We start from the raw sequence: 14567 nt of genomic DNA, 5'->3' as shown, positions 1-14567 counted from the left end.
CATTCTTACCTTCACTAGTGGTGTTGTATTCTTACTGATGGCTGAACCACACTCGCCGGCAGTAAAGTATACACACTGTTTCAGCAACAATTTTTTTTAACTTCATTTTCAGTTCTAATCCTGAGAATTAACTTGTTTTCTTTAAGAAGCTGTATCTCATTCCGAGCTTCCTCCAGCTCTGCTCTCACCACCTGAAGGCACTGCTACTCCAAACTCAGAGAGGACATCCTTAATATGTCAATAGCACTACTAGCGCCGAGAATCCATTAAAATGTTCACTGAACACAGATCTTTAATGAACATGGGGCTCACTACTCGATACAGGTCAATTCTTTATTCCCCGGCACTTTATCTCAAGATATAGCAGAATACAGGAAAATAGTTAATAGTTATTACTACTTACATTTCTAAGCAAATTGTCATGTTTGTAATATTATGTTGAAATATTGGACAAACTTGTGCATCACTCGCTGCAGTTAGACAAGGATAATTACTGAAGTGGTAGTGAAGCCTACACGGTTAAGCAGCCAAAGCTGGAGTTGATGTAAACAAGAGCGTGTCCAGTATTTGAGCTGTAATGCGCTGCATTTATGTTGGGACATTCACTCACAGGATGAGTGCAGTGCTCCTGACCATTTAACTCGCTACTCTCTTGATCCACTAGCAACAAGAACATTTTAATCTCTAGATAAGGGGATTAAGTAAACTGTCGGTGTATGATCTCTGAAATATACATTTAAAGATATACACCTATCATATTGCGAATACTAAAATATGCATCTCTATCGGTATATATATATATATATATATATATATATATATATATATATATATATATATATATATATATATATATATATATATATATATATATATATATATATATATATATATGTACACAGGTTCGTCCTCCTCCGTGTATATACGCAAGAAGACATATATCTTGGTGTATATATACAATGAGTAATACACACCTCTCAGTGACTATACGTAGGAGATCCTCATCTGTCAGTGTATATGCAGAGTGACACACACAAACTTTTGTGAATATACACTGACATGCAAAACTCTCATTGTATATACATTGAGAGATACATATCTCTCGGTTTATATACACTTACAGATACTCAACTCTTACTCTATAGGTACTGAGAGTATATACATTAAGACAAACCTTTGAGTGTATATACATTAAAAGATACACATTTCTCAGTGTATATAAACTGATATAAACATCTCTTCTATAATATTTTCTCCCTTTATCATTTTCTTATTGATTCTCTCTCTTTTTAAAGAATTTCGTCCGTGTTAATATGAATGTTGAAAGATGACCGGGTGTGTGTGTGTGTGTGTGTGAGAGAGAGAGAGAGAGAGAGAGAGAGAGAGAGAGAGAGAGAGAGAGAGAGAGAGAGAGAGAGAGAGAGAGAGAGAGAGAGAGCACATGTTTGAATGTCAACAAATATGGTAAACATAGGGTATGTGTAAATGCGTGAGTACGTGTGTGAATGTGCCAGCACCTTTGTAAAAGTGCCAGCACCTGTGTAAATGTGTCAACACCTGTGTACGTGTGTTAACACGTGTGAGTGCATCAGTAGAGAAAAAAATAACGAATTCAGCGGATGTAAAATCACAGACAGTTTTCTGCCGATATTGTTCACCGTAACACAACAGCGTCAGTGTTGATCCGAGGAATTCAGGGAAATGTAAAAATTTTTGTGTAAATATACAATCTTTCCTTCACGAGACACTGAAAGTATTGAACGGAGAGACAGAGGATATATATATATATATATATATATATATATATATATATATATATATATATATATATATATATATATATATATATATATTTATATAGAATGGAAGAGAGGTAATATATATAAGGAAACCCAAAGAAGAGATTAATAAAATACAAGTAATATAGAAGGAGAGGCAATACAGAACGAAGGAGAGATGACATAGAACGACGGAACGTTGATGCTGTGAGAACGATCATTTTAAACCACTTACCTGCGGATAGAACATGGCGTTCATCATTGTGTCTTCGGATGGCTGAAGTGTCGGGGGCTGCAGGTAATGGTGTTGGTGTTGGTGATGGCGTGCAAGGAGGTACACGCCTCACACACACGCCCACACGCCCATAGCTTCACTTCTCGCACTCATCCGTCCTAAGATGCTCTCAGAAATTTCACACTCACCGTCAGATTTTTTTTTTTTTTTTGGGGGGGGGGGGAACAATCGGAACCAGTTATATTGAGTTGGTTGCTAATGTTTTGTTGGGCGTCACTGTTTATCGTTTGCTTGTGTAGTTACCGGCGGTGGTCAACGATAGCCTGTATAGTCAACGGTAGTAGTCACCAGCGGTGATTAGTGCTAGACTGTGTAGTCACCGGCGGAGATCAATGCTAGACTGTGTAGTCACTGGTGGTGCTCAATGCTAGACTGTGTAGTCACCGGCGGTGGTCTACGCTAACCTGTGTAGTCACTGGCGGTGCTCAACTATAGCCTGTGTAGTCACTGGTGGTGCTGAACGATAGCCTGTGTAGTCACTGTCGGTGCTCAACGATAGCCTGTGTAGTCACCAGGGGTGCTCAACGATAGCCTGTGTAGTCACTGTCGGTGCTCAACGATAGCCTGTGTAGTCACTGGCGGTGCTCAACGATAGCTTTTGTAGTCACCGGCGGAGCTTAAGATAATCCACAACAAATCACGTGTTGAAAAGTGAATTAAACATACAAGCTTCCCTGGAGGATGTGAAGACTGTTGTGGGGCCCCTGGCCAGGGGAGTCTTAAGGGCCTGAGGGCACGACGAGTGTCGTCTGAGGGTCCAGATCACGATGAGAACCCCAGGGACACGGCGAGTAGCGTCTGAGAACCCGGAGGCACCACAAGTAACGTCTCTGGACTCTGGGGAAACGACGAGTGGCGTATGGAAGCCCGGGGGCACGCCGAAGAGCCCAGGGGCACAATGAGGGGATCAAGGGCACGACGAGTGGCGTCTTAAGGGCCCAGGGGCACGGCGAGGGGGCACTAAGGGCGGCGGTGAGGGGCCGGTGTGTCCCTGAGGAGGGTGTGTGTCAAACTAGGGACAGGTCACCCGGGGAACGCCAAAACTGCTTCTCTAAGTTTCCGGTTGTTGGGGGAGCCATTTTGGCCCGGGGCGGCCCCTCTGCTCATGTGCGCCGCCCTGGCCCCGCCCCTCACCCCCTTGCCCCACCCCCACCCCTCCCGCTGCATACACCCCTCCCCACAACACATTTACAATATCCTACATTTCTTTCTCATTTCCACAACATTTTGAGGCGGATTCTTGCTATAGGCCGTCTGAGAGATGAAATGTTCTAACACGTCACTCCAGTAACGCACCAGATATTCATATTTCTGATAAAACTGATAAGAACTGGCATTATGGCATCATAGCCATCCCCCTCCCCCCCCGGCGTACGAGGGGAGGTCCAGGCGAAGTGCTTCCCCTCAGCTCTGCTCACTCCTGCTGGGGCAGCCGTCGAGGTGGGTGAGGGTAGGGACGCAGTCATAGTCACCACACGCCACGCTGAAGGAGGCGGCGTGAGACAACATTGTCACCGTGGGATGGGAACACGGTACATTATCAACACGTAAGTTTTGTTTTCCTCTAGTTCTACGTTCGTGAAAGGTTCTGGAGGCAATGTTGTTTTTGCTGTTGGCGGTGTGTGTCGCAGAAGCTAGCACATGTAGGCTGGCTGGCCCAGACCAACACTTGCAGTCTGTATGTTAATCATCCCTGGCAGACGGGTCTGAAATATGCTGCAACTCTGAAAGCAACGAGAGAATATGCGCGTTAATTCTTCATTTAATGATTTTAAATTAACGTAACAAACGTAAAAAAAAAAAAAAAAAACAAGAAACACGAGAATGTAATTTGCTTCCCGACGTTAATGATTTTGTGGTGATTAATACTATCATAAGAGGTATCTCCGCGAACACAGATTTACCATGCATTCGTAACCCGGGTTATGTCACAGAATGTCGATCCAGTGTTCCTCAGACCGGTCCAGATTACAGCGCAATTCTTGTCACTTCTCTAACCACTCGTGATTAATTTTTGTGGTTATATATATTTTTTGTATCATTGGTTCTGCGTTCCAAAAGGAATTTATATATTTATTTATTTATCTATTTATTTATTTATTTATTTATTTCAAATTCAGATGACTCAACACTATAATGAAAATTGTGTTCACTCAACTCTAATTTAACAATCTGATTTAAATTTACTAAAACTGCCGTAACAATTTATAGGCCTCTACTGCCTACCATATGTAAAGTTAGCATTAATATTATTTATCAGGAATATAATACTCCATGATGTGAGTTTGATTCTTGCTCTGAGTCATACCTGGGGATACCTGGAGAAGGTTTCTGGGGTCAGCGCCCCCCGCGACATACCAACAGTTAATAATCAGCTCCGTTAGTTTACCAAAACTTTGTCCAGTTAACGATGTTGAAAGTCTTCACCCTTATATATATATATATATATATATATATATATATATATATATATATATATATATATATATATATATATATATATATATAGGTAAAACTGGCCAATTAGCAAGAACTCATTTAAAATTAAGTCCTTTCTCAAATTTTCTCTTATACTTTTAAAGATATATATTTTTTCATTTATATTAATGTAAAAATTAATAATTTTGTAACAAAAGAGCCTTAGAAAACTTACCTAACCTTATTATAGCAAGCACAATTTAACCCTTAAACAGTCCAAACAGATCTATGTTCACAAGCGTTGTGCTCCAAAAGTAGATCTACATTTTTTTACATATTTTCAAATGCTAAAAAAACGTAGATCTACGTTTGGACCGTTTAAGGGTTTTAATTTAGCCTATTCCTAAATATATTTTCAATAAGTTTGCAATAGTTTAATAATAAAAAAATGCAATAAAATGTATTTTTTTTCGTAAGACAATGAATTTTGCGAAATTTAAGCCAAAATCGCAAGTTTTTCCTACTCGGCACGACTTATTCATATATATATATATATATATATATATATATATATATATATATATATATATATATATATATATATATATATATATATATGTATATGTATATATATATATATATATATATATATATATATATATATATGTATATATATATATATGTATATATATGTATGTATATATGTATGTATATACGTATATATATATATATATATATATATATATATATATATATATATATATATGTATGTATATATGTATTTATATATGTATGTATATATATATATATATATATATATATATATATATATATATATATATATATATATATATATATATATATATATATATATATATATGTATATATATGTATATGTATATATATATATGTATGTATATATATATATATATATATATATATATATATATATATATATATATATATATATATATATATCTATATATATGTATATTTATATATATATATATGTTTATGTTTGTCAAACGGGTTTACTCGGTGTTTATAATTTATTTTTTCCGAAACTCCATAATTTGTATATATTATTTTTGCGATATTAAATTCACGGGGAAGCGCTAAATTCGTAAGGCTCATTCATCCATGCATTGCATCAAAAAAAACAATTTTCTCCGATTTTCCCCAAAGTATAGTTTCTTGTTATTAAAATTAGAGAAAAGAGCTATATCACACATGCGCGCGAGCGCGCGTGCACACACACACACACACACACACACACACACACACACACACACACACACACACTGCGATAATAAGTGGCATTTTTCAGTGCCTTTTCTTATATATTTTAAGCTGAGTCTACAAACTGATAGACTGTCAGACAGTATTGCAAACTGAGTGTGAAAGCTGTGAAAGTTACTACAGTGTGAATCGAGATTGATACACTCTTTGACATTAGACACTGTTAGAATATTAGACAGTGACACAAACTGTCCTTGCATGCTAGAAGAATGTTGGATAGTGAGGTCTAAATTAAAACAATGCTGACAATAACATTTTGTGAAGGTGAAGCAGTGTCTTTGGGCTAGCATTACAGCTGCTAGTCCGGAGATACAGCATTACAGCTGCTAGTCCGGAGATACAGCATTACAGCTGTTGGTCTGGAGATACACCATTATAGCTGATGGTCTAGAGATACAGCGAGATGCAGCATTACAGCTACTGGTCCAGAGATACAGCATGATAACTGATGGTCTAGAGATACAGCGAGATGCAGCATTACAGCTACTGGCCCAGATATACAGTATGATAGCTGATGGTCTAGAGATACAGCGAGATGCAGCATTACAGCTACTGCTCCAGAGATAACGCATTACACCTGCTGCTCTAGAGACACAGCATTTACAGCTGTCACAGGTCGGAATTCCCCTGCAAAATGTCACTATTCAGGCTGGAACAGCAAGCAAGCGCTGCAGCTAAACACAATGCTGACGACCCGAGGCGTTTTTGAAGACGAGAGCTGCTCACATACAGTCAGGAGTGCATGACAAAACGTGCATCTTTTATACAGATTGCACAAAGTACATCAAAAGAAGAATGAGTAGAGAATCGTTGTAGCGAGCAGTCTAGAACTTTGAGCTGAAAAAAATAATGTTCGTGGCATTGCAACCCAACGTTTTATGAGAGAATGTTCCCGGTAACCTCAAGGAACGTCACATAAGACACGTACTGCCCCACAGTATCTTTCGGTTACTGTATATAAAAATGGCCTGATAAAACTGGTGACTGATTTTGCCGCAGTGGGAGACATGAAAAGTGGAGTCAGCCTCTCTCTACTTGTTGATGATTGAGACACACATACAGTGTTTGGGTATCTTTATTGATGGAACTCATCGGTGCAATGAACCGGGCAACAGTTAGACGAACAATCATAACATCTGAAGATAAATAATAAAAAGGCACAATACCGTGACTGGAACAATACACAAATAACCAGCACATAGGAGAGAGGAGCTTACGACGACGTTTTAGTCCAACTTAGGCCATTTACAAAGTCACTTTGTAAAATGGTCCAAGTCGGACCGAAACGTCGTCGTAAGCTCCTGTCTTCTATGTGCGGGTTATTTGTGTATAAAATCTGAAGGCTTACCAGTGAGTGTTCTGGGATGAGGTTCTCATTTCTGATAACAGGAAGCTTGGCATGCGGGACGATCTTTGGCTACAGTTTGGCCGCTGGCAAACACTGACGGTACATTGTATGTCACAACTAAAACCATCTAGCAAAATATTTGAAGAGTGGTTTAGCACCAACTGAGAGCAGCTCTTGTCCGTGATTTTAATTAACTTCCTGATGTCAGTAACTCAGAAATAAGAGTCGTACATTCCATGAAGTCTTTGATCGCCTTTTTTCTTTACGTAAATACTTCACAGAGGTTGAAAAAGTGACCAATTCGAAATTATTAATGTCCAGAAACTGGTTGCAGCTCTTGGGACGGGGCTGAGGTGCACCAATCAACAAGAAGATTACCCAAGAACTTTAAAGCCAAGCAACTTAACCAACTAACTCATGAACCAGCACCAGTACAAAAAATAATTGATAACGTTTCAGCCAGTCCATGAGTTTCTACTCCCATTCAGTGAAAACTGAATGTTCCAGGTTCAGTCCTGGACTGGGCAGGAGGTACTAGTCTCCTCACAGCTGCTACTCCCTCTCATTTAGAACCAGATATATAACTGGGTGTTAGTAAACTGCTGTAGGTCGCATCCTGGGATGCGACCTACAACATATAATAGTATTAATAATATTAATAATAATAAAATTAATAATAATAATAATAATAATAATAATAATAATAATAATAAATTAATAATAATATTAGTGAAATTAATAATAATAATAATAATAATAATAATAATAATAGTAATAAAATTACTAACAATATTAATCATAATAATAATAATAAATTTAATATTCCATAAAAATAATAATATTAATATTAATAATAAAAGGACACCACAAATATTGATCTGCTCTTGTAGTTACAAATACTACGCTAACACGCACACAGAGGCGGGGCCAGGAGCTGCAACCACAATTAGGTGAGTACACACACACACACACACACACACACACACATAGAGGCGGGGCCAGGAGCTGCAGCCACAATTAGGTGAGTACACACACACACACACACACACACACACACACACACACACACACACACACACACACACACACACACACACACACACACACACACACACACACACACATACACATACACACATACACATACACACACACACACACACACACACACACACACATACACACATACACATACACACACACACACACACACACACACACACACATACACACATACACATACACACACACACACACACACACACACACACACACACAGACACACACACACACACACACATACACATACACACACACACACACACACACACACACACACACACACACACACACACACACACACACATCAGTCTCGTATAACAACAGCTGTATACAACTGCAGTATTTTATGAACGATTGTCTTATTTATCGTTTATCAACACATATTGCAATGCCACGTAGAGTAACGTTTATAATGAGTTTTGACCGAACATATTAATTTAGAAAGAGATCTTCAATAACAGGTCTTATGTATACTTCAGCTTTGATAAAAAGTTATCTCTCTCTTTTTTTAACAAATGGGTTCTGAAATGGACGTAAGAGTCATATATTATAACTTAGTTTACGTATTTCAGTGACATTTCTCAGTGTTAATTTGAGAATATTTGCCAAAATGAACTGTAATAAAAACCTTTCATATCTTACATATAAATCCTCTTCCAGATGTAAGGATCTTGTTTGACCTGCAACGCTGTCACATTATTATTATTATTGTTATATTAACTGGAAGCGCTAAATCTGTAGGGATCATGCGATGTTTCAGGAATGGGAAGCAATCAGGATTAAGGTGTTATTCAGCGTTAAGGAACCTTACCTCCCTTGAAGGACTGTCATCAAGGAACCTTATCTTTCTTGAAGGACTGTCATCAAGGAACCTTATCTTTCTTGAAGGACTGTCATCAAGGAACCTTATCTTTCTTGAAGGACTGTCATCAAGGAACCTTATCTTTCTTGAAGGACTGTCATCAAGGAACCTTATCTTTCTTGAAGGACTGTCATCAAGGAACCTTATCTTTCTTGAAGGACTGTCATCAAGGAACCTTATCTTTCTTGAAGGACTGTCAGCACATGACTTCAGGACCTCTGAGGACCTTACGTCAGTTCCTCGCATCATACGTGTCGAAGGAGTTAAGTGATGCTTTCAAGTGGTCACCCTTACTCTCTGCCCTGATGCAAAACGATGCACACTTCGCCCACACCCTAACTACACAAGCTACACCCTAGCCACACCCTAGCCACACCCTAGCTACACTCTAGCCACACCCTAGCCACACCCTAGCTACACCCTAGCCACACCCTAGCCACACCCTAGCTACACTCTAGCCACACCCTAGCTACGCCCTCGCCACACCCTAGCCACACCCTAGCTACACTCTAGCCACACCCGGCCACACCGGCCACAGTCACAAAACTACGAAAGTTGTTATATTAAACACCATGATCATGATGCAGACGTTGGGTTTATAACGCTCGTTGAATCTAACATTCTCGTAAATTAAAGAGTATTAATTAATTTAGGTTTATCTGCAGCGCTTATCCCGCGTGGGTTATTCAAAGCCGGTGTGGTGGAGGCTTGATCCTCCGTTCACTAACAGAGACAGACATGCCTCCTAACTGTGATTATTGATTTACGCAGACTATGAGTGGCCCGTGGGACTGACGATAATTTTAGAGTAATCCTAACGGTGGTAATGGGCTTATCATCGAAAAGTTAATAGTGGACCCCCGGTTAACGATATTTTTTCACTCCAGAAGTATGTTCAGGTGCCAGTACTGACCGAATTTGTTCCCATAAGAAATATTGTGAAGTAGATTAGTCCATTTCAGACCCCCAAACATACACGTACAAACGCACTTACATAAATACACTTACATAATTGGTCGCATTCGGAGGTAATCGTTATGCGGGGGTCCACTGTATATTCAACTTTACACTACATCAAATGTTCTTAAGAAGATCATATAGTTCTTTCCACTTACCTGAATTATAATATTGCAGTGTTTAACCTGTGTGCAGAATGAAGAACGTTCTGTTATGAGGTGTGAACGTTCTCTGACACCATGACGGGGATCTCATATACACAGAACCAAGTCTCAGTACACAGTGCATCGTGTCACGTCCAGGACCCCACAGACACTGATGATCAGCCATCCTAGACTCCTTCACCAGGAGTCCTCCACCTACCTTACCTTACCCCCCCCCCAGATCCTGCTAACCCCCTTCTTGTCAAAAAAGAAAATCCAAATCCCTTCGTCACTCTTGCCACATTCTGTACATAAAGCAAATTTACTCGCTAATGTTTAAACGGAAATTTTCGAAGATTTAAAACGAAAATGAATAGCAAAGTGGCAGCGATCCACAAGACACAAGTAACTATGACAATGCTTCAGCGCAGACGAGAAATATTTGAAGTAAAATTGGAACAATCGCGGTATAATGGCAACACTTGAACTGAGGCTTTTCAAAAGTATAAAAGAGACAAGCTTCTGGGGATCCTTTTTGTAAACGGGATCAGATGCTGCTGAGAACTGGTCGGATTAGTGTCGAGGACCACCAAGCCGATCGTCAGGTTACGGATGGAGGGGGAAAGGCAGCAGCTCCCCGGGTTTTATGCCAACTCAACCAGCCGCCCTAATTGTTGTTGTTATCCGAGCGGCTGTGTGTGTGTGTGTGTGTGTGTGTGTGTGTGTGTGTGTGTGTGTGTGTGTGTGTGTGTGTGTGTGTGTGTGTGTGTGTGTGTGTGTGTGTGCGTGTGCGTGCGTGTGTGCGTGCGCGCAAACGGTGGGCTGGTGGTGGGTACCTCTTGCCTCTTTGTTACTCCGTGTTTGCGTGTTTTTTATTCCCTTCTACTTTTCTCTTTCCTTTTTCCTTGCCAGCGGATCGAGGCTGCACAGACGTTTCTGGCAGTATGAAACCATCACACTGAAACAAATGATTAACTCTAGTTCCTTCACAAAATTAATTTTCATGTGATTGGATCGCTTAACTTTGTCAACCCTAGGAAAAACATTCAGGATTTATTGGTAAGTGGAGAGATAAAAAGAACATTATTCATTTCAATTACCGTCTTCGTCCTTGAAAAAAAAAAATAGGATACTGACGCTAGTCAGTGGTCCAGATCGGACCGAAATTTCATCAAAACCTGTTTTCTCCTAAATGTAGATTATTTATGTATTGTTCCAGTCATGGTATTGTTCCAGTCATGGTATTGGGCCTTTTTATTCTTTATACTGATGCTGGAAACATTCCTTAGAGATCCTGGTTTATGTTGAACATTCATGCTGCAAATATTCCTTTCCACTACACCCCAAAGGCTTACTCCGCATTCTGACCTTTCCATCTGCATGTCACAGCGCAAATCGTGATTCAGCAGACAAGGAAACGTTTTTCAAATCTTCATTTGTTTTGGTGAACCTGTGTCCACTGTAACCTCAGTTTCGTGTTCTTAGCTGACCTAAATGGAACCTGGTGTGGTTTGCTGTTACACCCATCCACTTCAAGGTTCGACGTGTTGTGCGTTCAGAGGTGCTCTTCTGCATACCGTTGTTATATTGCATGGTCTTCTGACCTCTCTTATTAACAAGACGCTTTCGCCCACAGAACTGCCGTTCGCTGGATGTTTTGTTTTACACACCATTCTCTGTAGACTCTAGTGACTGTATTGCCTGGAAATCGCACGAGATCTTCAGTTACTAAGATACTCAGATCACCTGACTGGCACCGACAATCCTTCCAAGGTCAGTCACTTAGATCCCGTTTCGTCCCCATTCTGATGTTTGGTCTAAACAAATGATCCTCTTGACTGTGTCTGCATGTTTTCAGGCACTGAAGTACTGCCACTTGATTGGTTGACTAGATATTCGCATTAACGAACATATATGCAGATGTACCTATTAAAGTGACCACTGAGTGTATGTGTATTGTTTATTTTTTATTTCAGATATTCGAATAATGTATATTTTTGATTTTTCAACGCTTTTTTTTTCATCAAAGTATAAAAAAAAACTTTAAACTGCATAATGAAAACGTCAGTTAATTTAGTTTAATAATTGAGAGAATTGTTAAAGTTCTGGCACTATAATTATATATTTTAAATTACCGGTAATTACAATAATGTACGTTTTTCTCTGTTTTAAAATGTTTTAATTACCGAGTATTAGATAATTCAGTTTAATGTTTAGTTTTACTGGAAATTATTCAGTCTTCCATTTTCCTAATTGACTTCAAAAAATTTATATTTCTCTTTACAATTTGTAATGGTCATGGGGATGCCTTTAATTAGTAACAAATAATGACAATGGCATCTCGGAGGAATTAAGTTATTTAATATTCAACCTTCCTGGATCATTTAATACATATTGAACAATAATCATTTAAATATACATTAAACATAGTTATAAATTTAAAAAAAAGAATAAACCAAAAAAAAAAAAAAAAAAAAAAGAAATACTGGTAAGGTGTCGATATCAGCCTGAAATTGGGTAAAGTTACGGGCCAGCATTTTGGTATCCTCCCATCCCTACGAACAACGTCTGACATTTTCATACATATATATATATATATATATATATATATATATATATATATATATATATATATATATATATATATATATATATATATATATATATATATATATATATATATATATATATGTTGCTATTAATTGTAACACAGTAATAATTATTCATTTCTGTTGCATAATGTCTCACCTGTGACATTATTTTTAACCCATTTATCTGTTTTTGTTTTCTTTACAAATTGCGTTTAGGAAAGAGATTCTGCAAACTTCTCAAAAATGTTCTGGCATTATCTTATTTGTTAATTTTTTTAAGGACTGTTGCACATTTTCATGGGCTAAAAATAAATTCACTGGATAGAAATACATAGATCCAGATATTTAAACCGTTAAAAAATATATCTGAAGCGAAGTTATGGCTAAATAAATTGTTGCGGCCATCTTGGATTTCTGCGAAATCCGCAAAGAGCTCAGGGCCGCCATTGTTGGGATTAATAATATTGTGTATCAGGGATCATTAAGGATCCTGTATCAGGGATTATTAAGGATCCTGTGTCAGGGATCACTAAGAATCTTGTATCAGGGATCACTAAGGATCCTATATCAGGGATGGCTAAGGACCCTCTATCAGGGATCACTAAGGATCCTGTTTCATTAATCGCTAAGGATCCTGCATCAGGGATCGCTAAGGATCCTGTATCAGGGATCCTGTATCAGGGTCACCCTGCGAATAATAACTTTTTAAAACGTTACCTACTGGAATTATTATGCAGTATATATATATATATATATATATATATATATATATATATATATATATATATATATATATATATATATATATATATATATATGCAAAACAACCACTCTGAAAGAATAGAGAAATTCCAAGCGCTTTCGTGACTACTCACATTATCAAGGAACTATAATGATAACGTGATAATTGATAATGTGAGTAGTCACGAAAGCGCTTGGAATTTCTCTATTCTTTCAGAGTGGTTGTTTTGCATATTTTGAAATCACCTGTTTACTGTGATCTTATTGCATATATATATATATATATATATATATATATATATATATATATATATATATATATATATATATATATATATATATATATAATGATAATGAAAACAGAAAAGAAACCATACCCCGGCCGGGATTGAACCCGCGGTCAGAGAGTCTCAAAACTCCAGCCCACGAAACGAGTGGTTTTGAATCATTTACCAAACTGCGGCAGACCAGGATTCGACCCCACGACACACTGTTCCTCATCAAGAGGCCAAACATTGTACATGTCACCCTACCATCTGAGCCATCGATCCTACAGACAACATGATCCTAGCGAACAAGACTTGTTTCATGTTGCGAGGACACTCGTGCCAGATGTATGCTCAAGGATTAATTTCAGTCTCCTCCTGTTTGAATACCAGTCACCATAAGCAATCTATAAAACAATGAAATCACGAAACAAGGGGTTTTGAGTGGTTTTGAAACAGGTCTAATGCGCTAAGCTCATGTTTGTAGGATCGATGGTTCAGATGGTAGGGTGACATGTACGGTGTTTGAGAAATGGTTAGGAATGTGAGAAATGATGTGAGGGAGAGGTGGAAGGAGATTAGGAGGAAGAGCAGGACGGGATAAACGAGGGAGAACTGAAGGGTGAGGAAGAAGCGGTAGATGAGGGAGATCAGGAGGAAGCGTACGACGAGATAAAGAACAGGAGGAGAAAAAGGAAGTCAGAATCATCAAGCAGATTATAAACTTTGGTCAGCACATTCTGGAGGGTCGTCAGGATGGTGGGTAGTGAGGATGGTGGGTATTGAGGATGGTGGGTAGTGAGGATG

The 14567-nt window shown here is 38.4% G+C and overlaps 1 protein-coding gene across 1 annotated transcript in view; it reads right to left on the bottom strand.

Annotated features, from left to right (window-relative positions):
* The window catches only part of TfAP-2 (transcription factor AP-2), a 445395-nt gene extending 443242 nt beyond the window's left edge, over positions 1-2153 (bottom strand). The window contains exon 1 of the mRNA XM_053793580.2: positions 2014-2153. Within this exon, the coding sequence (XP_053649555.1) occupies positions 2014-2040 (27 nt within the window). The 5' untranslated portion in view covers positions 2041-2153. The remainder of the gene's footprint in view (positions 1-2013) is intronic.
* Between the last annotated feature and the right edge of the window lie 12414 nt (positions 2154-14567).

This window comes from Cherax quadricarinatus, chromosome 20 (assembly GCF_038502225.1).
Source record: "Cherax quadricarinatus isolate ZL_2023a chromosome 20, ASM3850222v1, whole genome shotgun sequence".
Taxonomy (NCBI): Eukaryota; Metazoa; Arthropoda; class Malacostraca; order Decapoda; family Parastacidae; genus Cherax; species Cherax quadricarinatus.
This window is presented reverse-complemented; position numbering and strand designations above follow the sequence as displayed.